Source organism: Microcaecilia unicolor, chromosome 8 (genome assembly GCF_901765095.1).
Source record: "Microcaecilia unicolor chromosome 8, aMicUni1.1, whole genome shotgun sequence".
NCBI lineage: Eukaryota > Metazoa > Chordata > Amphibia > Gymnophiona > Siphonopidae > Microcaecilia > Microcaecilia unicolor.
The window spans coordinates 240,397,422-240,423,946 of NC_044038.1; the positions used below are offsets into that span (position 1 = coordinate 240,397,422).

Consider the following 26,525-nt stretch of genomic DNA (forward strand, 5'->3'; position numbering starts at 1 on the left):
ACAGCAGTAAAGGAGGTTTCTGCTTACACTGTTGTGTTTCTTGTCCTATTCTTTACAGGAACCAGACTACGGAGCTCTCTATGAAGGACGAAACCCGGGCTTCTACGTGGAGGCCAACCCCATGCCAACATTTAAGGTAAATGGGTGCCCTCTGTCTTCTGTATGGGAAACTGGAAGCCTGAGACCAAAGAGAAGGAACCAGACATGGCACCTGTGAGCACAGATTAGAGAACAGAGAGAGGAGAATGTCTTGCTCAGTGTTCCTCGAGACTCTCGTCCTCACATTCTGTTTCCTCCTTCAGACCCGGTCTCTGATGATCGATTTGATTTTTATTTATTTATTGGGATGTATTAGATGGTCCTGAATGTTCTGGGCATTGGCTTTATGACAAGTGGGTAGTAAATAAGCATTTACATGGGTAAATAGCTTTTGAAAGTTCCCTCCCCCCCCCCCCCATCATTTCATGTCCTTTATTCTGACACGTGTCCTGTTAACCCACAGTGTGCTGTCAAAGCCCTGTTCGACTATAAGGCCCAGCGAGAGGATGAGCTGACGTTCACAAAAAACGCTATCATCCAGAATGTGGAAAAGCAGGAAGGAGGCTGGTAAGTGAGGAAGTGCAGTGTCGAAAAGTTAAGGAAAAAATAAAACAGATTCCTGGTTTGGAAGGTATTTTTTATGTTTTTGGAAGTCAATGTAGCTTGAGTTGAGAATCTGCTTGTAAGTTCATAGAACAACTCTTTTCAGAGCTGAGATGCTCCAGGACCTGGGCATCATCAACTTTGGCCTTACAACAGAGTTGCCAAGTTACCCAGTTCCAGGAGGGAGCCTTTTTGGCCAGTCCCAAAGCCGATTCTACCCATTGAAATCGGTACTGCAGGTCCTATAAATCATCAGAAATCAAGGAATGGCCTGAAATCTTCCTTCTGGAACTGGCCATCTTTGAGCCCTGCTTACAACGTGATGTTCTCAGCAGGACTTTCTCAGTAGGCCAGAGGTAAGTGCTTTCTGTCACCTACATATATCCCCACTGGGTCAGCACCTTTTTTCTTCTTCATCCCTAAGGTGGAGAGGCGACTATGGTGGAAAGAAGCAGATGTGGTTTCCATCCAACTACGTGGAGGAGATAGCTAGTCCCACTGAGCTCGAACCTGGCAGGCAGGTACGCTGTGATATGACCGAACTAAGTCTGGTTAAAGACATTTGGATGGTCTTTCGGACAAGCAGGCTAACCTTCAATTTTGCCAATCTCCAGCTTTTTGGATCTAGTGCAGCAAGACATCAATATAAGTAGAATAAGCCAAAGGCCAATGAGCTTTGCAGATTTTTGTACATGATTGAATAGGCTATCCTCACTGGCCACATGCAAAGTGAGCCACCCCCTTCAGATGTGAAGAACGGGTTAACCTACTTGTCTGGGCATCCAAATGGCAGATGAATTTCAAGTGATACACATTGGGAACAATAATCTGAATCATAGTTCTCTGATTCCCACTTTAGAAGTTGGCACTCAACAAAAAGACCTAGGTGTCATTGTAGACAATACGCATATCTTCTGTCCAGTGTGCAGTTGTGGCCAAAAAAGCAAACAGGATACAAAGAATTATTAGGAGAGGGATGCAAAATAAGACCAAAATATTATTATGCCTCTGTATCGCTCCATGGTGCGACCTCACCTTGAGTATTGTGTGCAGTTCTAGTCACCATATCTCAAAAAAGATACAACGGAATTAGAAAAGGTTCAAAGAAGAGCGACCAAAATGATAAAGGGGATGGAACTGCTCCCATATGAGGAAAGGCTAAAGAGGTTAGGGTTATTCGTCTTGGACAAGAGACGGCTGAGGGGGGATATGATTGAGGTCTACAAAATCTTGAGTGGTGTAGAGCAGGTGGAGGTGAATCGAGTTTTCAGTCATTCAAAAAATATAAAGACAAATAGGAGGAAATATTTTTTTACTTAAAGAATAGTTAAGCTCTTGAACTCGTTGCTGGGGGATGTGGTAATGGCGGTTAGTGTATCGGGGTTTGAAAAAGGTTTGGGCAAGTTCCTGGAGGAAAAGTCCATAGTTTGTTATTGAGATGGACATGGGGGAAGCCACTGCTTGCCCTGGGATTGGTGGCATGGAATGGTGCTACTGCCTGGGTTTCTGTCAGGTACTTGTGACCTGGACTGGCCACTGCTGGAAGCAGATACTGGGCTAGATGGACCTTTGGTCTGACCCAATATGGCTATTCTTATGTTCCATTTGTGTCCCAAATTCAGCTTATTAATTATGCTTCGAACAGACTCTTCAGTGAAAGATGCTCTTTTAAAAAAAAAAAAAATGACTTCCACAATATGAGTTACTTTTTGTTCATTTCAAAACTTTTAACTTGGAACCTGTGGTTATCAAAACAAGATGTCAGTGGGTGTTGGATCCCAGCAGCACGTGATCCCATGAATTGCCCTTAACCTGTTTCCTTATGTGTTGCTCTAGATGTTGGTCTTGTCCCCCTTTTCCCAGATTAAGTTGACTCATTTCCTTCTACAGCAGCTGGATGAGAATAGTCCACTTGGAGATTTGCTGGGGGGTGTTCTAGATGTTCCGTCGTGCCAGATTGGTAAGTTATCGCCTGCTGGCAGAAGTGGACAAGTCAGTATGTATTTTTTTGACCCTTTCTCTTCTGGCTCCACAGGTATTCTAAATATTACAGACCAGGGTGAAGCTACTGGTAGGCAGAGAAGGATTGGTCCCATCCAGTTTTGCCTCTGACCCACCCGGCAGGGATGCGTCATTCATGTAGCCTGCCGACTAAAAATATGGCCATCAGGGACAGCGTTCCAAGCTACCAAGACTGGCACAGCAGACGTGCTTGGTTCTCATTTATGCTCAGCTCATGTACGAGAACTGAGCATGCATAAGGTGCCAGCATCAGTGAGTCTGGCTGCAGTTTTCTGAAGAGGGTCAGCTGTTTAGGCGGTGTAGCAAATGGTTATCAAATTATTGTTTATTTACAAAGTCAAGGCAGTGTGCAGTCTTCAGCGGGCAGAGCTTTGGGATTCCCAACAACTGACATATTTAATTTAAAAAAAAAATAAAAATTTGGGGGGGGGGGGGAAGGGCGAGGAAACTGAAGAGGGGAGATGCAGGGAGAGGAAATGTGTACCCATCCAATCTACCCATTGGCCCACCCAAAAACTGCTTTCTGGCTACACCACTAATTACAAAGTAGCCGTGGACCTCCAGAGTTTCCGTTTGGAAATCTGGCTCAGCATTCAGATTTCGGGTGCAAAGTATCCTAAGTATTTTGTACCTGCTTTTAGTCGCTTTGAATATTGGTATTTTCTCGTGTGCATTTGAAAAGGAACAGGCTGAATGATTCGTAGATTACAATCAACCAGCCTAGGGTGTGTTTGAGTGGTTTTGATCTCTGATCTGAATCTGATATTGTGATTGTCGCTCATATTTCCTATAGTCCAGGCCGCTCCTCTTTTTCTGCTGTTTTCCAATTTTCAACCCTCTTGTTTCATAACCCTTAGTTCACCCTAATTAGGAAATTGCCCACATTTCTTTTCTACTGCCATCGCCATAATCAGATTCCAACTCCAATCGTCATCCACAGCTAAATCCTTGAATTCCATCATCAGCTCCTCAGTTGCCGCTTCTTTCATTGTTGTCTTTCTTAGTTCTGCGTGTTTTGCACCTTATCCTTCAGATCCATCCATTTTTGTTACAAGCTTGTCAGTTGAGATGAATTTAAAAAAATAGTCCAACCAATGCTATTAGCATCTCCATTCACAGCTGAACACAGTGTTTGACTTCTCTCAAGCGTAGGTATGTCCAACCATTGTACAGATTCCAGTGTTCCTGACACTGCTATAAAATATACAAATTCTTCCCTGTCCCTAATTAACTGAATCAAGTGGGCCATGATCCCCCACTTCCCTGGGGACTGATATGCAAATATCATTCATTTATGGCTCACCGATCATAGTATTTCTACCTGTGTTACAAAAGCATTTGTAAAATTGAACAAAGAGTTACAGATAACGGTCATAAAATCAATGATATGAAATCTGGATATTCAGTCATTTAGTAGCCACTGTACCATCTCAGTGAATAGTGAGAGGCATTTAATTCCTAGAAGCTCTACATCTGGGAGATGCTTCACGGGGAGGGATTCTCGATAACTTTGAAGCACACTTACTTTGATGCCTTGGCGATGAAATGGGTCTATTTCCTAATGAACATAGTTCCACTTGCATCATTTAATCATTCCTATTTAATAATAGGATAATTAATACCATTATACACATACAGGCCGATAATTCAGCCCGCGGGAGGCAGGCTGGCTAAGTCACACGATTGGCGCTTAGCCCAGACAGCTAAGTTAATATTCGGCGCTGGCCGGTTAAGTTTGTAATGGCCAAAGATAGGACTGTTATTTAAATGGTCCTTTTCGATCGCTAAACTTAGCCGGCATTGTGCTAAATATTCGTGGCCAGCCAATTATCGTGTGATATAGCCAGTTAGCCGCTAAGCGCTAATATTCAGCTATCCTGTGCTGACTATTGGCGCTTAACTGGTTAAGTGCTATTTAAATAGTGCTGAATATTGGCCAGATAATAACAAATTCTTTTCAATACCAGATCATGAATAATATCCACTTTAGAGTGCATTGTTCATGCATTTATCAATCCCACTTACTAAACGGTAACGGAATTCAAACATGTGTGGGATAAACATAAAGGAATCCTGTTCAGAAGGAATGGATCCTCAGGAGCTTAGCCGAGATTGGGTGGCAGAGCCGATGGTGGGAGGCTAGGCTGGTGGTTGGGAGGCAGGGATAGTGCTGGGCAGACTTATACGGTCTGTGCCAGAGCCGGTGGTGGGAGGAGGGGCTGGTGGTTGGGAGGCAGGGATAGTGCTGGGCAGACTTATACGGTCTGTGCCAGAGCCGGTGGTTGGGAGGTGAGGATAGTGCTGGGCAGACTTATATGGTCTGTGCCAGAGCCGGTGGAGGGAGGCGGGGCTGGTGGTTGGGAGGCGGGGATAGTGCTGGGCAGACTTATACGGTCTGTGCCAGAGCTGGTGGTGGGAGGCGGGGCTGGTGGTTGGGAGGCGGGGATAGTGCTGGGCAGACTTATACGGTCTGTGCCAGAGCCGGTGGTGGGAGGAGGGGCTGGTGGTTGGGAGGCGGGGATAGTGCTGGGCAGACTTCTACGGTCTGTGCCCTGACGAGCACAGGTACAAATCAAAGTAGGGTATACACAAAAAGTAGCACATATGAGTTTATCTTGTTGGGCAGACTGGATGGACCGTGCAGGTCTTTTTCTGCCGTTATCTACTATGTTATTATGTATGTTACTAGAATATGTACAAAATAAGTACCTGTACATAATATGTTAGTCGCTTTGATTGTAACCACACAAAAGCGGAATATATCCCATTCCCTAACTGTATAATTCTATCTAGATCCCTTCCTATCAGACTTACAGATCCTTTACTTTCTCTCCCTTCCTTCCTTTCTCCCTTTAAACACCCACAGTAATGACCTACCCCCATCCTAATTGGCATCTCACCACTTTGCAACATTATACAAACCTTATTTAAAATATTTGTAACTTTCTGTATCATAGAATTCACAATTAAAACACACATACTCATACTAGTATAACTGTACACAATATTAAATCCCCAGATCCATAAAGTTAACCATAAAAACTAAAACTTAACACCAGCATTTATCTCCTACACTACCCAGCTCCTAACCAAGTGCCAGATTTAAGGGGGGCAGACTCAAGAAAAATGTCAGGAAGTATTTTTTCAAGGAGAGAGTAGTGGATGCTTGGAATGCCCTCCCACGGGAGGTGGTGGAGAGGAAAACAGTAACAGAATTCAAACATGTGTGGGATAAACATAAAGGAATCCTGTTCGGAAGGAAGGGATCCTCAGGAGCTTAGCGGAGGTTGGATGGCAGAGGCGGGGCTGGTGGTTGGGAGGCGGGGTTAGTGCTGGGCAGACTTATACGGTCTGTGCCCTGAAAAAGACAGATACAAATCAAGGTAAGGTATACACAAAAAGTAGCACATATGAGTTGTCTTGTTGGGCAGACTGAATGGACCGTGCAGGTCTTTTTCTGCCCTCATCTACTATGTTACTATGTAAGATGAACCTGGGGAGGGCCTACCATGGCGGGGGGGGGGGGGGGGGGAGAACAGAGTGGTGAGTAGCCTGGAGGACATATTTTCTGTTGGGGGGCAGAGGCAGGCTGGACTGCAGCAGTGATGGTGGGGGGAGGGCCACAGTTTTGGTGACAATTCTGGCTGGAACCGAGCCATGAATTTCGACCATGGATTAAGTTTTTGGCTAGAACCAAAACCACTGGTTTCGGTCAGCCTCTAATTGTACCCTATATGTACATTCACTTTTGAAGAAAATTTAAGTGACCAGCTGTTGCTACAGAGACATTTTACCTGATATCCCAAATGGATCTGCTGTATATTTGACTGATTGACAGCTAGAGGGAGACAGTGCTTGTTATGATGTGTCTTTGCTCTGACCCAGCATGGGTATGTCGTGTGTTTATATGCAGACACAACCTATGTGGGGCAAATTGCAAAAAGCAAATGTGGGGATAGTCAGGGCAATTTTCACACTTGCTTTTCCTGCTCACACTACCCCTGTCAGGGTTCCTACAAAAGAAGAAGAGAAGTTTTCATTGGGTAATTTTCCAGGGCTTATCCCTTTTTTTTACCCACAGAAAATGCCAGGTCCTTTAATTCCTTTTTGACCTTCTTGGAAAAGGATCTTGCAGTCACTTGTGGAAAACCCTCAGCTACACTGAAATATCACCCCTCTCCTCAAGTCGCTTCACTGGCTCCCGATTCGCTATCGTATACAGTTCAAGCTTCTCCTATTGACCTTCAAGTGCACTCAATCTGCAGCCCCCCATTACCTCTCTACCCTCCTCTCCCCGTATGTTCCCACCCGTAACCTCCGCTCTCAGAACAAATCACTCCTATCTGTACCCTTCTCCACCACCGCTAACTCCAGACTCCGCCCCTTCTGCCTTGCATCATCTTATGCCTGGAACAGACTTCCCGAGCCCATACGCCATGTGCCCTCCCTGACCATTTTCAAGTCCTTACTCAAAGCCCATCTCTTCTCCCTTGCTTTTGGCGCCTAACCACCTTCTTCATTCATGATACCTACACTTACTACATAGTTTGTTACCTTTAGATTGTAAGCTCTCTTGAGCAGGGACTGTCCTTCCCCATGTTTAAACTTGTACAGCGCTGCGTAACCCTGGCAGCGCTATAGAAATGCTAAGTAGTAGTAGTAGTAGTAAATTGAACAGTACGTTAGCAATTGTTCAGAAAGGAGCAAAGAATAAGAGATCCATTCTGTGACCTCGAGTACTGTGTTCAGTTCTTGTTATCTCTTATCAAAAGAGGATAAGGTGGAACTAGAAAAGGTACAGAGAAGGGCAAGTAAAAGGATTAAGAGGATGGATCAGATCTCTTATGAGCGAAGACTAACTAGGTTAGGGCTCTTCAGCTGGGAGGAGAGATGACGGAGGATATGATTAAGATTTGTAAAGGGAACAGTAAGTCAACAATTCAGATTGCACTAAATCCAGGATGCCAAACGTTAGCAGATTAACAACAAATCTAGGAAAGTGTTTCCTCAATTTTAAGCTGTGGAATTTGTTGCTGGAGGATGTGGTCAAGGTAATTAGCATCGCTGAGTGTTAAAAAGGTTTGGACAAGTTTCTGGAGGATAATTGATTAACAGTTGTTCACCTGGCAGGCATGGAGATCACCACCTCTCACTTCCTGGAGTGAGCAACCGGAAGGGATCTCTTCCCCTTAGGGTCTGCCAGGTACTCCCAACTGACCCTACTGTCTGAGACAGGATACTAACCCTGGCGAACCATTGGTCTGACCCAGCATGACACATTTTACACTAAGTTCTACATTCTAGAAATGACAAGAGAATTCAGATTAACTGTTGGTTTTTTGTTTTTTTTTGTTACATTTGTACCCTGCGCTTTCCCACTCATGGCAGGCTCAATGCGGCTTACATGGGGCAATGGAGGGTTAAGTGACTTGCCCAGAGTCACAAGGAGCTGCCTGTGCCTGAAGTGGGAATCAAACTCAGTTCCCCAGGACCAAAGTCCACCACCCTAACCACTAGGCCACTCCTCCACTCAGTAACCAGTAAGAGAGCGTTAATTTCACTGCATTATCGAATCTCGGACTGGGAAAGCAGGATATGAACTTTATAAATCTTTTCAGTGATAAAGATAATGTTCAACTCTGTCCTATTGTTTATTTCAGCTGTTCGCCCTGAGGGAAAAAATAATCGGCCCTTCGTCTTCTCCATCAGCATTACGTCTGCACAACGCTGCAACCTGGATGTAGCTGCTGATTCGCTGGAAGATCTCGATGACTGGGTGAAAAAGATCCGAGAGGCGACACAGACAGCGGATGCCAGGGTATGTGTTCCCTTTGGCTGGCACTGACAGATGAGCCGACTGTTTGGACTAGGGGTGAAGAGAATTAGGAAGTTTCTGTCCCAGACGGTGGCAATCATCAAGTGAAAGTCTCGTAGTGATACCAGGATGCAGGGGCATAGCCAGACCTCGGTGGGGGGTGGGGGGGCCAGAGCCCGAAGTGGGGGTGCACTTTTTAGCCACCTCTCGACGCTACCGACCCCACCCCGCCACTTTGGACCCCCGCCGCCGTAACCGCAAACCCTCCCCCGCACGCCCCACCGCCGCATCAGATACCTTGTTTGCTGGCAGGGGTCCCCAATCCCCGCCAGCCAGTCTTCCTCAGCGCCGGTTGACTCCAGCGCCTTCGTTGTGGGATCATCTGTTTCTGATGCCTTATGTCCTGCACAGGGCTACATGCACAGTGCAGGACGTAAGGCGTCAGAAACAGATGATCCCACAATGAAGGTGCGCCGGAGTCGACCGGCGCTGAAGAAAACTCTCCGGCTGGCGGAGTTTTGGGACCCCCACCAGCAAACAAGGTACCTGATGCGGCGGTGGGGTGGGGGGGGGGGCCAAAAGTAGAGGGGGCCGGGGCGTAATCTGTGGGGGCCCATGCCCCCGTGGCCCCACGTAGCTACGCCCCTGCTGGGATGATCTTTGGCTGCTGGAAATGTGATCATGTGACTCCTGCTGAGGGACTTGCATTGGCTGACAATTGATGCTCGCATTGAATTTAAGGTGGCATGTCGGGTTTTTTAAAATAATTAATGGCTGCTGTCCTCTGGATCTTATTCAATTGATTGCTCTTCCTGTTGTTCGCTCTGTTTCTCATTTCACATCCTTATTAAGACTGGATAGTCCTTCTGTATCTCAGGTTCACTATAAATGTACTTGTGAAAGTTCCTTTATTTACCAGCCTAATAGGATATGGAATTCTATTCCAAGTCAGATGCGGACACTCCCTAATTGCAGAGCTTTTATTCAAAATCTCGGCTAAGCTTCAGAAGATTGGATGGCAGAGCCGGTGATGGGAGGCGGGGCTGTTGGTTGGGAGGCGGGGCTAGTGCTGGGCAGACTTCTACGGTCTGTGCCCTGAAAATGACAGATACAAATCAAGGTAGGGTATACACAAAAAGTAGCACATATGAGTTTATCTTGTTGAGCAGACTGGATGGACCATGCAGACCTTTTTCTGCCGTCATCTACTATGTTACTATCAGGCTTATTTTCGAAAGGGATCGCCGGCGATCTTCCGACACAAATCGGGAGATCGCCGGTGATCTCTCAATCCTGGCCAAATCAGTATTATCGAAAGCCAATTTTGACTGGCCCCAATTGCTTTTTCATTGCGGTGCCGGCGAACTTTCAAGGGGGCGTGTTGGTAGGGTAGCAAAGGCGGGAAGGGGGCGGAGCAGGGCGGGGTTACGAGATGGCCGGCTTCACCTTATTATGAAAAAAAAACGCCGGCTCGAACGAGTATTTCGCCAGGCGGACTTGGTCCATGTATTTTTAGGACCAAGTCCCAAAAAAGAGCCCCAACTGACCAGATGACCACCGGAGAGAAGCGGGGTTCACCTCCCCTCACTCCCCAAGTGGTCAGCAACCCCCTTCCACAAAAAAAAAAATTAAAACATTTTTTGCCAGCCTCTATGCCAGCCTCAAATGTCATACCCAGCTTCCTGACAGCAGTATGCAGGTCCCTGGAGCAGTTTTTAGTGGGTGCACTGCAGTTCAGGCAGGTGGACCCAGGCCCATCCCCTCCTACCTGTTACACTTGTGGTGGTTAATGATGAGCCCTCCAAAAAACCCCAAAACCCACTGGACCCACATGTATGTGCCCCCCTTCACCCCTTAGGGCTATGATAATGATGTAGACTTGTGGGCAGTGGGTTTGGGGGGGAATTTGGGGGGCTCAGCACACAAGGGAAGGGTGGTATGCACCTGGAAGCTAATTTTGTTTTGTTTTTTAAAGATTTTTTAAGTGCCCCCTAGGGTGCCCGGTTGGTGTCTTGGCATGTCAGGAGGGCCAGTGTACTAGAAATGCTGGCTCCTCCCATGGCCAAAGGGCTTTCATTTTGCCGGGTTTGAGATGGCCGGGTCCGGTTTCCATTATGGCTGAAAATCGGAGCCGGCCATCTCATCTAAACCCGGCGAGCGATTTGGCCAGCGCCAAGCATATTTCGAAAATACGCTTGGCTCTGCCCACTTACGGCGCCGGGCCCAAAGATGGCCGGCCATCAGTTTTGCCGGCGCCGTTCGATTATTCCCCTTTATGTTACATGCTGTTTAGGATGCTGTGGTCACACCACTCCTCAAAAAACCATCACTTGACCCTACCTGTCCCTCCAACTACCGCCCCATTTCCCTCCTACCCTTCCTCTATAAGATACTTGAACGCGCCATCCACAACCGCTGCATTGATTTTCTCTCCACTCATGCCATCCTCGATCCGCTTCAATCCAGCTTTCGCCCCCTACACTCGACAGAAACGGCACTATCTAAAGTCTGCAATGACCTGTTCCTCGCCAAATCCAAAGGTCACTACTCCATCCTCATCCTCCTCGACCTATCCGCCGCTTTTGACACTGTCAATCACAACCTACTTCTTGACACACTGTCCTCCTTTGGGTTCCAGGGCTCTGTCCTCTCCTGGTTCTCCTCTTATCTCTCCCATCGTACCTTCAGAGTACACTCTCATGGTTCGTCCTCCTCCCCTATCCCGCTCTCTGTTGGAGTTCCTCAGGGATCTGTCCTTGGGCCCCTTCTTTTTTCAATCTACACCTCTTCCTTAGGCTCCCTGATCTCTTCTCATGGTTTCCACTATCATCTTTATGCTGACAACACCCAGCTTTATCTCTCCACACCAGAAATCACTGCGGAAACCCAGGCCAAGGTATCGGCCTGCTTATCCGACATTGCTGCCTGGATGTCCAACCGCCACCTGAAACTGAACATGGCCAAGACTGAACTTATTGTTTTCCCACCCAAACCCACTTCTCCTCTCCCTTCACTCTCTATCTCAGTTGATAACACCCTCATCGTCCCCGTCTCATCTGCCCGCAACCTCGGTGTCATCTTCGACTCCTCCCTCTCCTTCTCTGCGCATATCCAGCAGATAGCCAAGACCTGTCGCTTCTTCCTCTATAACATTAGCAAAATTCGCCCCTTCCTCTCCGAGCACACCACCCGAACTCTCATCCACTCTCTCATTACCTCTCGCCTTGACTACTGCAACCTACTCCTCACCGGCCTCCCACTTAGCCATCTATCCCCCCTTCAGTCCATTCAGAACTCTGCCGCATGTCTTATCTTCCGCCTGGACCGATATACTCATATCACCCCTCTCCTCAAGTCACTTCACTGGCTTCCGATCAGATACCGCATACAGTTCAAGCTTCTCCTACTCACCTACAAATGCACTCGATCTGCAGCCCCTCCTTACCTCTCTACCCTCATCTCCCCTTACGTCCCTACCCATAACCTCCGCTCTCAAGACAAATCCCTCCTTTTAGTACCCTTCTCCACCACCGCCAACTCTAGGCTTCACCCCTTCTGCCTCGCCTCACCCCATGCTTGGAACAAACTCCCTGAGCCCATACGCCGGGCCCCCTCCCTACCCATCTTCAAATCATTGCTCAAAGCCCACCTCTTCAATGTCGCCTTCGGCACCTAATCACTACATCTCTTCTCAGGAAATCTCATATACCCCAACTTGACATTTCGTCCTTTAGATTGTAAGCTCCTTTGAGCAGGGACCGTCCTTATTTGTTAATTTGTACAGCGCTGTGTAACCCTAGTAGCGCTCTAGAAATGTTAAGTAGTAGTAGTAGTAATATGTACGTGGAAGATTAGTAGTACGCTTAGTACTGAATTAGTTGTTGGGTGGTTGTTTTTTGGGGTTTTATTTTCTGTAACCAGTTTTGATTCCAGGATGATTTAGGCAGGATATTAAAAAAAAAAACAAACAAACCAGGAATAGAATAGAGTACTTTTAACACCTGCTTCCCTAGGCGACTGCCTAGTCTTGCCTTACGGTTGAGCTGGCTGTTCCTGGCACTTTGCTTTGCCCATGCTCTGTACTGTTTGCTTACTTCTCGTATGGGCTGACTGTGACATGTGCTCTCTCGCCTGTCTCCTGCCAGCTCACAGAGGGCAAGATGATGGAGAGGAGGAAGAAGATCGCGCTGGAGCTGTCCGAACTGGTTATCTACTGCCGCCCCGTTCCCTTTGATGAAGACAGTAAGGATTAGCTGCCTCAAGGGCACAGTCACACACCTGTTAAATAATCCTGTGTACCGAGGGCTATTTTATCACTGCTTGCATTAGTGAAAAGTGCGTGCACACTTCTTCCTGTGAAGATAGTTTTGTGCGTGTGCCAGTATGGGAGTGATAACTCCCGAATTTGCACAAACAATAGATAAGACTTACAAAAAAAATGTAAAACTTAGTAAACAACCAGGATTGTAGTAATTTACGAAAACATCCATAATTAGATTCAAAGCAAATAAAAGGTGGTAATTGATTTCCATCATCTTTTTTTTTTTGTTACATTTGTACCCTGCGCTTTCCCACTCATGGCAGGCTCAATGCGGCTTACATGGGGCAATGGAGGGTTAAGTGACTTGTCCAGAGTCACAAGGAGCTGCCTGTGCCTGAAGTGGGAATCAAACTCAGTTCCTCAGTTCCCCAGGACCAAAGTCCACCACCCTAACTACTAGGCCACTCCTCCACTGTTGCTACTATCTGAGATTCTACATGGAATGTTGCTATTCCACCAATGTGGTCGCGCAGGCTTCTGCTTCTGTGAGTCTGACGTCCTGCATGTACGTGCAGGACGTCAGACTCACAGAAACAGAAGCCTGCGCAGCCTTCTACATGGAATGTTGCTAGTGGAATAGCAACATTCCATGTAGAATCTCCAATAGTAGCAACATTCCATGTAGAATCTCCAATAGTATCTATTTTATTTTTGTTACATTTGTACCCCGCGCTTTCCCACTCATGGCAGGCTCAATGCGGCTTTCATGGGGCAATGGAGGGTTAAGTGACTTGCCCAGAGTCACAAGGAGCTGCCTGTGCCTGAAGTGGGAATCAAACTCAGTTCCTCAGTTCCCCAGGACCAAAGTCCACCACCCTAACCACTAGGCCACTCCTCCACTGTTGCTACTATCTGAGATTCTACATGGAATGTTGCTATTCCACCAATGTGGTCGCGCAGGCTTCTGCTTCTGTGAGTCTGACGTCCTGCATGTACGTGCAGGACGTCAGACTCACAGAAACAGAAGCCTGCGCAGCCTTCTACATGGAATGTTGCTAGTGGAATAGCAACATTCCATGTAGAATCTCCAATAGTAGCAACATTCCATGTAGAATCTCCAATAGTATCTATTTTATTTTTGTTACATTTGTACCCTGCACTTTCTCATTCATGGCAGTCTCAATGCAGCTTACATGGGGCAATGGAGGGTTAAGTGACTTGCCCAGAGTCACAAGGAGCTGCCTGTGCCTGAAGTGGGAATCAAACTCAGTTCCCCAGGACCAAAGTCCACCACCCTAACCACTAGGCCACTCCTCCACTGTTGCTGCTATTTGAGATTCTACATGGAATGTTGCTATTCCACTAGCAACATTCCATGTAGAAGTCGGCCCTTGCAGATCACCAATGTGGCCGCGCAGGCTTCTGCTTCTGTGAGTCTGACGTCCTGCACGTACGTGCAGGACGTCAGACTCACAGAAACAGAAGCCTGCGCAACCTTGTACATGGAATGTTGCTAGTGGAATAGCAACATTCCATGTAGAATCTCCAATAGTAGCAACATTCCATGTAGAATCTCCAATAGTAGCAACATTCCATGTAGAATCTCCAATAGTAACAACATTCCATGTAGAATCTCCAATATTCCATGTAGAATCTCCAATAGTAGCAACATTCCATGTAGAATCTCCAATAGTATCTATTTTATTTTTGTTACATTTGTACCCTGCGCTTTCCCACTCATGGCAGGCTCAATGCGGTGGGCAATGGAGGGTTAAGTGACTTGCCCAGAGTCGCCTGTGCCTGAAATGGGAATCGAACTCAGTTCCCCAGGACCAAAGTCCACCACCCTAACCACTAGGCCACTCCTCCAGCCTGGTATATATAAACCTTGACAAAAATATAGTCTTATAGCAACACCCCCATAGGAGGAGGAAATTGAAGCAGTAAGTAATGTTTAGAAGTACCAGAATTTTTCTCATCTGACATCTTGATCAAGGAGAACGTATACTGAGGAGCAAGCCTGTATAAAATTAAAGAGAGAAAACACCACAATGTAAAAATGTTCTGGAAGTCAGTGTAACGTCTGAAGTTCTCAATTGGTTTAGGGGGTTCCTAACTACACGCTTATATCAAGTGACATCAAATTCGACTACATCAGCTACATGGACACCTGAATGCGGAGTTCCACAGGGATCCCCCCTCTCACCGACCATATTCAACCTAATAATGACACCTTTGGCCAAACTACTATCGAATCAGAATCTAAACTCATACATATACGCTGATGATGTAACGATCTTCATCCCATTCAAACAAGACCTAAGGGAAATCTCCAGTGAAATCAACCAAAGCCTACATATTATGAATTCCTGGGCAGATGCATTCCAGCTGAAATTAAATGCAGAAAAAAACTCAATGCCCAGTACTCACCTCGCAATACAATAAGAATAAATTTACCACCATCAACACACCTAAACTAAGTCTACCAGTTTCGGATACCCTAAAAATTATTGGCGTTACCATTGACCGACATCTAACACTTGAAAATCATGCGAAAAATATAAATAAAAAGATGTTCCATTCAATGTGGAAATTAAAAAGAATCGGACCATTTTTTACAAGGAATGTCTTCCGTAACCTGGTACAATCATTGGTGCTCAGTCATCTGGACTACTGTAACTCACTCTACGCCGGCTGCAAAGAGCAAATAATTTAAAAACTCCAGACAGCCCAGAACACGGCAGCCAGACTAATATTCGGCAAATCAAAATACGAAAGCGCAAAACCCCTACGAGAAAAACTACACTGGCTCCCACTCAAAGAACGCATCACGTTCAAACTCTGTACCTTAGTCCACAAAATAATCCATGGTGACGCCCCAGCCTACATGTCAGACTTAATAGAACTTCCACCCAGAAACGCAAAAAAATCTTCTCGCACTATCCTCAATCTTCATCCTCCCAAGTGTAAAGGCCTGAAATACAAATTAATGCACGCATCTACCTTTTCCTATATGAGCAAGCAGCTTTGGAACGCGTTACCACGCAACCTGAAAACGGTCTATGAATTGACCAATTTCCGTAAACTATTGAAAACCTATCTCTTCGACAAGATATATCACAAAGATCAACACTTGTAACTGTACAATCAATAATTTAGCCAGAAGTGTTTTATACTATCTTTTGCTTTAACACGATCATGTAACCCAAAACCCTCTGTAAAACCAAATGTATGTTCTCTTCTACTTCCAGTATCCATGATGAATTGTAAGCCACATTGAGCCTGCAAAGAGGTGGGATAATGTGGGATACAAATGCAATCAAACATATAAACGGCAAGTGACCGACTCACCTGCAAAGAGTCGGAATGCTGAGAGTGTAGAAGTCCAAGCCCCGCCTCCACCAGCAGTACAGCCCAATAGGGAGGAGGGCTTGGACATGGGCGTGGAAATCGGAGGAGGAGGGAGCAGAACTGAGGGAAACAGACGCTGGGGGGAGGGCAGGGGAGACAGCAGGGTTGGTGGGAGGGAGGAGGCCTCAGGCCATAGGAAAACAAAAAACGTGCCCGTTGTTACGGGCTTAACAGCTAGTAAATAAATAAATAAGGGCCTAGCACTCTCATATTTGGAAACTCTGCATATTAATGTAGCCGCTGTATTTTGTAGCGTCTGTAAGCGACATCGCGTAGCCCCTGTTGCGTCCCACATAAATAATGCTGCAGTAGTTCAGGTGAGACGTTAACAACGTTTGGACTATTAGATGAAAAGTGCCCACTTCAAAACAGGCTCGAATGCGACGCAGCTTCATGGCTGTAAGAGCTTGTGAGGCTCTAACGTTAAGTACTTCTCTGAGGTTATTCCCGAGATTTTGAGAGAAGGTTCCAATTTATAGTGTATTTATATGTGTAACTGCTGCATTTTTCTGCATAGTGTGCATAACTGAACGTACCGAGTGACCGAACTGCCTTTCATGTGCACGTAAAGAAGCAAATTCTATAAGGCAGTGTTTTTCTCAAGTCCGGTCCTGGAGTAACCCCTTGCCAGTCAGGTTTTCAGGATATCCATATGAATATGCATGAATTTAATCTACATACACGGCCTCCGTTATATGCAAATCTGTCTTGTGCACATTCATTGTGGATATCCTGAAAAACTGTAAAGGGTGCCTAATTGGAGCCTATTCTACACGGTGTTCGGGGAAAAAACGGGACCCTTTTACATAGTTTCAAGATACGTTGCGATTGTTTAAACATTTAGTATGACCCTTGAAAATACATTATTTGTTTTTTCGCTTTTTACTAAGTAGCGGTAAACCCAGCGCGGGCTTGCCGCATGGCAATCCGGAACTACCACTGGCCCAAAGCGGGCGCTGGTGGTAGTTCCACCCCCCCCCTCCCACTGCACGGCATTTCCAGTGGTAGCGGAAATATTTGAAAAATATTTCCGCGGGGGGGGGGGGGGGGGGGGGGTTACCGCTGGGTTATGTGGGAGCCCTTACTGCCACCTCAGTGGGTGGTGTTAAGTGCTTCCCCCAACCTCCCCCCCCCCCCAAACAAAATGGCCTTGCAGCAAGTGTGAACTTACTGCATGGCCATTTCATTTTTGGCCATTTTTACCCGCTGTGGTGAAAGAAGCCCTTGCGCATGGCAAAGACATCCACCGCTAGCACAGGGTCCCTTGTACTGCAGCTTAGTAGAAGGACCCCCCCCCCCCCTAGTTAATTCGTAATTTGTGTTTTAAAGTGTCCTTTGTGAACCTTGACACTTTCACAAATTCTTCGACTCCACTGTCTAAACGCCATCTTGCTAAAACGGATCTTAATAGTCATTTCCTGAATGGCGGAAAACGGAGATCATCCAATTTTTAAAGCACCTTAAGTACATAAGTGTTGCCATATTGGAACAGACCGAAGGTCCATCGAGCCCAATATCCTGTTGCCAACAGTGGCCAATCCAGGCCACAAGTAACTGGCAAAATCCCAAACCAGTACAATACATTTTATGCTGCTAATCCCAGAAATAAGCAGTGGATTTTCCCAAATCCATTTTAATAATGGCTTATGGACTTTTCTTTTAGGAAGCTATCCAAACCTTTTTTTTTTTTAAACCCTGCTAAGCAAACTGCTTTTACCACATTCTCTGGCAACGAATTCCAGAGTTTAATTACACGTTGAGTGATACCTGTCAATAATAATAATTTTTTTAAATAGTACATTTGTTTTGGGGTTATTTGGAAAATGTTGGTGGTCTCGTTTTGTCCGGAAACTTTGTATAAAGGAAAACAGGTGCCTATTTTATCTTTATAGACCATTATATACATGCATGTCTGGTTACAAGTGTGTACGTCAGCCGCAGAGCTGGTGTAAATATGGGCTGTTAGATTCTGGAGATACACACGTAACTTATAGAGTTTTAAAAACATATTTTGTTTATAGAAATTTCAAATAAGAGTTGCAACAAATGATCCAAAAAAAATACATACACATAATATCAAATAATTCTAGAACACACGAGTCATAATTATGTTCGTCCACAAAATTGTCAACAAAAAACGTCACTAGATATGTTTTCAGTATTCCAACATTTCTCAGGACCTCTATTCAGATAGGAAGGAGAAGCCCCACTGGAATATAAACCCCCCCTCCGTGATAGAACGCAGGCTTTTCCTTCCTACCTGAATAGAAATGTTGGAATACTGAACGCGTAACTAGTGAAGTTTTTTTATTGCTGACATTGGAATACTTCACTCCTTCTATATTGCATCCACAAAATTGTAAAGGAGGTCAAGAAACAAATAAATTATTTCCTTTATTTTTATCTAGCAAGAGACCCTCAGGTGAACCTCCGTAAACTGACTTAACAGTGATTTGCTGTCAATATCAGAAGCAATCTAACTTGTCAAATCCCCCTCCCTAACCCTCAAAAATTCCAATAGTTGATTTTGAACTACAAAAAAGCCTGATTTACCCACTATCATCATTAAACAATTTCTGGGATCCGCTATCCCCATAATACTATAGAAGTTGCCAAAACTTGCACACATGCCCAATTTAAATGAGCAGTTTAATTGCATGATGAACTAATTAGCGCTAATAATTTTTTAACAAGCAATTATTGGCAGTAATTAGATTTAATTAGAACTTACGTAAATTTAGGCGCAAATAAAAAAAAAATTGGGGTGTGTGTGGAAATTGGAAGGTCGTGGGTGGAACGGGGATGTCCCTAGTATTTACACGCATTGATATAGAATACGAGGGATACGCCAAATTTAGTTGCACACACCACGTTTCAGTTGGTGCAGATGGCCGCGTCTAAAGCTAGACGTGATCCCCGGCATAAATACTATTCTGTAAACCGCACCTAACAGCGCAGCTTATAAAATAGCATTTTTTTTTGCGCCATATATAAAATTCACCCCATACAGATTTTTCCAGAATTACGCAGAAAAGCAGACGGGAATTCTTGGAGCGTTTTTTTTTTTTTTTTTTTAATTTTTTTTTAAATTTCTTTCTAATATTTTAGGGATGATGACTTGTAGTATTTTACGTGATGATGCCCTGCCTAGATTCTCTCCCAGTTTATGCCCATCTTGAAAATATGTGCTATTGTATTTAGGCACCTTTTGTACAGAATGGGGTGTAGTCGGCATCTTGACATTTACCTGCATGTATCACACCCACATTTATTTATTATTTATTTATTAGGATTTATTTACCGCCTTTTTGAAGGAATTCACTCAAGGCGATGTCTTGACACCAAATACACGTGTATTTGTCCACAAAGTGGCCCCATGCATAAAAGTTGTGCAATAACATGTACTTTTATGGTATCTGGGGTGAGCATGTTGGGGGGGGGGGGTAGAATTATGAACGAAGTGCAGGCGGGGTAGCAATGAAACAAAATGAAGATTTTGAGCTGCCCACCCCTAGAAACTTGAGTGCTTGCAGGATATTTGCTCCTCATCCAAGTTAATTTTGTTGCCTTTCTAATTGGTTCTAGGTTTCCACACTTAATCCAGCACCGATAGTATTGTCTCTTATAGGTTAAGTTAATTTACTTCAGGCTCTTCCCAGGCACTGTGCATTTAAACTTCCTAATGCAAAAAAAGTGACTGATGCCCTAAAGTCCAGCCTATCTCGCCTCCTGTGGCTTGACTTAGGTGACAGTGACCATGGGGAGATTGGATTCCCTGTAGCTGTGTCCTGGTAAAACGTCAACGCTACAGAGAAGGCTTGTATGTGTGTTTAACCATTAGGCTACAATTAACATAAACTGGTGAGACTCGGCCTTAAGTACGGATGCTGCTTTGTGTCTTCTGATTGCAGAGATTGGCACAGAGAGGGCCTGTTACAGAGACATGTCATCTTTCCCTGAAACTAAGGCAGAAAAATATGTCAACAAAGTGAAAGGCAAGAAATTCCTGCAGTACAACCGTCTGCAGCTTTCCCGCATCTACCCCAAGGGCCAGCGCCTCGATTCCTCCAATTATGACCCCTTGCCCATGTGGATTTGTGGCAGCCAGCTGGTGGCACTCAACTTCCAGACTCCAGGTAAGACTGGTTCCCCAAGGACAGCAAAGAGGGGGGAGGTGGGGGAAGGGGAAAGCCAAGCCCGTCATTCAGCAGACCACCATGTACTTGCACCTGCTGATAGCATCTGTGCTCGGTTATATATAAGAGATGACCCCATACACTGGACCTGCACAGAAATTGTTTTTTATATGCTTTGATTCATCTGAAATCCAGAACCGCAGTTAGTGTGATTTAAGGTCTGACTTAGATGTCCATCTAAAGATGCTGATGCAAGCATCATTCAGCAGGAAAGCTCATTGCAGTAAGCCTAGAGGGGCCCTTTGTTTTAAAGAAACAACAAGCCCCCGAGAATGGCTTCCAAAAATTGACTTATTTATATTTCATCTAATATCTGAGGCAGATCACAAGACTGAACATAAATAATCTCAAAAATTACCAATAACAAGACAACACATTCAACAGGAACATCCAGCCATCACAATGCAAACAAAACAGTGACGAGAAACTAAGGAAGAAAACCCCGAAAGCTGGGTATAAGAATCAAAAAGTATTAAACGGGGAAAAAAATACTGAAAGGAGAGCAAAACTTCTCATCTTCTGCCCCCACATTGGTCCCACATCACTCTAGTCAAGTTACTGTACTTAGCATTAACTTCTTAGCGTCCAAGAAAAAACATAAGCTGTTCTGGATCAAAACAGACAGAGAGAGGGGCATTCTTGATAAAAAGTCCAAGTTTGAGCAAAACAGTCAACAGCTGAATGGTGAACAGGGGCCATTTTGGTTTGAAAATTTGCCTTTTTCCTAGATGTTTTGTGCTTGGTGCATTTTTCTTTTGTGGCCGTTTTGGAAATGGCCAAGAGAAAAACGCCCAAAAACTAGTCATTGGGACGTATGGGGGTGAGGGGGCATAATTCTTAGTAGACTAGCCACACAGACATCCCAGCAGAGCAGTGGAGCAGCCTAGGGGGCACTGCAGTTGACTTCACATAAAAGGTCCCAGGTACACGTCTTACTATAACCCCCTTATGTCGTACGGTGAGCCCTCCAGGAGCAGAAAAATACCTACTGTACCTCACTGTACACCGTTACAATAGCTCTCAAGCTTGCAGGTGTCACCTATATGAAGGTACAGTAGGAGGCGCTTTTACTAAGCTGCGTAGGTGCGTACACATGTCCTGCATGCGTCAGTTTTGAACTACCACCCAGCTACCGCGTGGCCCAAGCAGTAATTTCATTTTTTATGTGCGTCTACTAAGCGTGCCAGAAATGTTGTGGCGGGTGGCGCTAACCGGGCGGTAATTGGCATTGTTAGCGTGTAGACCATTACCACCTGGTTAACGTGTGAAACTTTATACCATTAGGTCAGTGGGTGGCGGTAAGATCTCAGACCCAAAATGGACGCACGCCAATTTTTATTTTGCCACACGTTCATTTTCAGCCTCCCAAAAAAGAGGCCTTTTTTGTAGGCGCATCCAATACACCAGCACAGGCCATTTTTCGGCGCACCTTAGTAAAAGGACCTCTCTGTATTTAGGTTTTTTTTTTTTTTTTTTTTTTTGAGGGCTCACAAGTTCTACCACAAGTGTACCAGCTAGAGTAGAATATGGACCTTCTCTACGGTCCACTGCATTGATCACTAGGCTACGCCTGGGGTCTGGTTACTGCTGTAATAGGAATGGCCATCATACCTGAAGCTGTCATTCAGCCTTGTATGTACTGTCACTGTCATATCTTAGTGACCAATGGGGGAGTAAGGGGGGTTATGCCTTAATTCCTCCATTGGTCATTTAAGGCACCTTTTGGTTGCTTAGTCGTCATTTGAAACAGGTCTAGCCAAAAATGCCATAATTTTGGCCCTAGACGTTTTCATTTTGTCCCATTATTGCAGAAAAACGTATGTCTTTTGGGGCCACCCATGTCTTGCCCAAAACACACCCCCTAGAACTCTGGATGAACTGTGGAATAAAATGTCGAAAATCGGGGTGTCGAAAATCACAAAATGGATGTTTTTGAGAGAAAGACATCCTTTTGCCACTTTTTTGGAATTTTTTTTTCTTTTTTGAAAATGAGCCCTATATGTTGAGGGAAAAAATACTCCACATTTACAAAGAAATCGAAGCTGAAATTGCCACTAATGTTTTCACACCCTCAGCCCTGCAATAGAAAAAGCCTCGTCTCTTCAAATTGTTTTTCGCAATGATGAAATAGATAGCAGGGAGGCGCTGTCTGTCCACAAAGATTTGACTGTAGACTAACTTTGAAAGAATTAAACTTTGCAGAATTGTCCTGAAGTCAGGTGCACTATGCATAGGCTTTAATTTGCTCACTAGATGCAAAATGTTTGCAGGTCTGGAAAGCCTTACAGCAGCAGGCTTGTCCTTGGCATGCCCTCTTTGTATGCAGATGGTTTTCCTGTTACAGAGAATTGCATATGTTGTACTCATTCGTGCCCCACCCTAGGCGTTTCCCTGCACCCTGAAGGCCATAAAGGAAAAAGTTTAGCACCTGTGTAAAATTATAATTTGCTTGGCATGCTAAGAATAGTCTGCCCGTGCTGACGGTGTTCTGACCTGCTAGGCCCTCTCTTGCGAAGTGTTGTCAGCTAGCCACATTTTATCAGGACAGGTTCATCTGGTCTTGTAGGTTTGGTTTCCTAAGCCAAGATTACAACTCCATGCGTGTCACACGGCAATTAATAAGAGCAATAGTTAGGGGTGTGTGGGCTGCCTTTAAGACCATCAACTCATGGTATTTTAGCACAGGTGCCATTTTATGCAATGAGACCACGTTACTAATAACTGGGGTTGAAGGAAATGACATGTATTAACAGTAGCCCACGTTGATAACTCCCCTCCCCCCCCTTAGAGCCAAGGTACAAGATTCTGGATGGAGCCCTGGCACAAGACCATGGCTGCTGTGGCCAGGTTGGGAGCAGTGGGCCTCTTAAAATATAGGCAAACTTCCATGGGTAGTTTGTAACGAAAGGTCATGGTGCCTCATCCTGTCACTGGTTCTGAATGAACTGAAAGAAAGAGGAGGAGCTGCCAAGGGCAAATGCCGGCCCATGTCCTGGATCCAGCGTTGAATTTCCAGGTATATGGAGCTGGCAAAAACATATCCGGTTAAGTGCAATATTTGGCATTTAACCAGCTATGAAGATCTGCATAAAGATAGGACTGAATTTTATGTGCACCTATGTATGCAGTTGTCATAGCCAGTTCTGAAAATTGACATTTAAACCAGCTAAATGCTGATTCTGCCCTAGGACGCCTCCAAAGTAGCCGGTTTCAGCTTGGGTTCTAACCAGGCATTTTCAAAGGCACCATCCAATTAAGTACTGTTGAAAATGGCCGGTTAGCCCTGGACAGGCGATTTTAAATGGCCAGGAGCCTCTCCTGGCCGTTTAAACGATTTTGAATGTCGGGCCCAATATTTTCATCACTGGTCTTGCGATTGTACAGTGAATACTAGGAAACCGAATTGCACGAGATGGATTTTCAACAGCTGTCTATCTGCACAAAGAGAGATGGATGTGGATTTTCAGAGAGATATCCATGTATCTTGCCAGTTGCCACCACTGAGATTAACTTTGTTCTTGTTATTTCTGTGGATATGTTATGAATAAATGTATCTATGTAGTGGCCATATTCAAATGGGTTTCAATATCAACCTAGTCATCCCAAAAACTAATATAATAGATAACAATCCTTTTCTTAAAATATTTACTGGTGCATGTTTAGAATACGTTCCTGGAAAATATCTTAATGAAAAAGTAAATAAAAATCCATTCTTTAAATGTGTACTGGATATGTCCCATAAACCTATAGTTGAGGATAAGATGAATAACGCGTCTTCCTTATTAAGAGGCCCATAGAGAGATAAACGTTACTATTGGTGGTATTTTACCTTATTTTTTCAGATATTATTTCATCACAGCTGCTGTGCTATATTTAGTTAAAATGGTCCTGTTGAGAAAGTTCATCCCTTCTGCTCAGTACTGGAAGAGCAGAAGATGAGCAGAGGCCGGTAGGTGATGGTCAATGGCCAACGAGAGAGCCTGTGAGGGGGCAAGAGACAGTCATTCAGGAGTCAGTGATAGTGCCCCAGGGAAGGGGCAGGAGTTGATCAGTAGCCAATGAGACTACCCCAGATGGATGGATAATAAATACTTAGCAGCTGGTGGGTATGTCCTGGGGGATGGTCGTTGGCCTATGGGTATGCTAAAGTGGGAGAGATGTTGATAGGAGAGAGTCCGTAGCCCAGGGGTTCTTCCCAGAGGAGGGTAGGTAGTTCTGTCATGTTGATCTCTCTGCCTTTCCTGTCCAGACAAGCCAATGCAGATGAACCAGGCACTCTTCATGGCCAGTGCGAAGTGTGGGTATGTGCTACAGCCTGCAAGCATGAGAGATGACAACTTTGACCCATTCGATAAATGCACCCTGCGCGTTGTGGAGCCCTTCACCATCACCATAGAGGTTCGTACCCAAGGTGTAGACTCTTGCCAATGAGCTGGCGCAATGACCTGGCTGGATTCTTTTTTTTTTTTTTTTCTCAATATAATTTGAGTGATAGTAAAATATTAGTAGCAGGAGACAATTGAGATTGTGATGCTACTACATTTATACAGGTTCGTTGTGGATCATGGGCTAAGTAGGACTGGAAATCACCTCTATCACAGGAGCCAACTTTTCAAACTTATTGAGGGTGCTAAGCCCAATGGAAATGACCCCTCCCTGGACACATACAAAAAGATTTCTCAATATTGGGGGTGCTCATGCACCCACGGCACCCACAGAGTTGGCTCCAATGACCTCTATCACTGGAAAATCTTGGCCTCTGGAAGCGTATTTCCTGTGATGAGTAGCATTGGTGCAGGTTCCATCATGGCTCCTCAGGACTTTCGACTTGTCATTTTTATGTATAAATCTGTCTACTGACAAAAGAATTGCACATTCCACAATAACCACCTGACAGAACTGCAGAAAGGTGGTATATATCGAATCCATTACCCTATGCCTCCTACATGTCCATTACACCAAACCTGTACATTTTTTTCCATTTTCACACCATCCACCTCGACCCTTTTCTTTATATGGTTAAGGAATTCTGTTATAACCAGTTATCTTGGAATCGGGGTCTTGTGGTTTCTGAACAATCTGGTCTACCTTTGAGCTCCCATCATACAAGGGAGGAAGATCCAACTTTATTTTGCCGCACGTCCATTTTTGGCAAAAAAAAAAAAAGTCCTTTTTTTGCAGGTGCGCTGAAAAATGTACCCGCGTGTGTCCAATACACACGTCTACACCACGCAGGCCATTTTTCGGCGCACCTTAGTAAAAGGACCCCTAAGCCCGTCGGAGATCCAAAAATACTTGCTGTACCTGAACATAACTGACCTTGAGGTGCTGCTACTAGTGAAAAAGGTGTGGGCTAAATCTAACTAAAGTTACGTAAATGACTTATGTGGATTTTAATAACTTGAAGCAGATACTTTATCCATTTCAAATATTCCCTGATATTTGTACTGTGTGATTTGAATGGATAAGTGATCCAGAGAGCAGCTGAATTGCCACCACTCACCATATAACATGTAACCCTGCTCTTCGACTGTGCCAAATTTAAATGGGTAATTATGGCCATTTAGCAAATTAACCAAAGTTATCCATTTTTAAGTGCCTGAATTTTTGTTTTTAAAACCACTTTTGGGGTCAGCATTGCCACCAATGGCATAAATGAGTTTGAATTTTGACATCATATTTTTTTTTTAAATAAATTTTTTTGTTGTACAAAAAATTGTGAGGTTACAAAGGAGAGCGGCCCAATGGTTAGAGCATTAGACTGGGAATGAAGGCCCACAGGTTCAGGTACCACAGTAGCTCCTTGTGGCCTTGGGCAAGTCGCTTTAACCCTCCATTGCCTTGGGTCTGATGATGGGCAGGTCATGCCCCTCCCCCTATGTTGGGCAACAGCGACACAGTGGTGCATCACACTACACAGGACAACAAGACAGTGCCAAGAAAACCACAGGGGGTGGGGATGGGGTGCCCCTCATTTATTTGATGCATTTGTATCCCACCTTTTCCCACCTCTTTGCAGGCTTATTGTGTGGTTGCTAGGAGTTGGCTGAATTCAAGGGCACAGTCTGGATCTGGAGTGTGGCAAATAGTCAAGCCTTTAGTGGCTTCTTTAGAGCCGCAGCTTAGATCTCATTGGACGTTGGAGGAAGGACTGGGAATCCAGCTCTGCCCCCCTCAG

At 45.0% G+C, this 26,525-nt stretch overlaps 1 protein-coding gene across 3 annotated transcripts in view; it reads left to right on the plus strand.

The window, feature by feature from the left end:
• The window catches only part of PLCG1 (phospholipase C gamma 1), a 190,798-nt gene that overhangs the window by 144,468 nt on the left and 19,805 nt on the right, over positions 1 to 26,525 (plus strand). For 2 of the 3 annotated variants that reach the window (XM_030211878.1, XM_030211879.1), the window contains exons 20-27: positions 59 to 136; positions 503 to 606; positions 1,067 to 1,163; positions 2,533 to 2,602; positions 8,325 to 8,482; positions 12,625 to 12,721; positions 20,063 to 20,287; positions 24,597 to 24,745. In XM_030211878.1, the coding sequence (XP_030067738.1) occupies positions 59 to 136; positions 503 to 606; positions 1,067 to 1,163; positions 2,533 to 2,602; positions 8,325 to 8,482; positions 12,625 to 12,721; positions 20,063 to 20,287; positions 24,597 to 24,745 (978 nt within the window). The remainder of the gene's footprint in view (positions 1 to 58; positions 137 to 502; positions 607 to 1,066; positions 1,164 to 2,532; positions 2,603 to 8,324; positions 8,483 to 12,624; positions 12,722 to 20,062; positions 20,288 to 24,596; positions 24,746 to 26,525) is intronic. The other variant, XM_030211880.1, reaches the window with a different exon arrangement.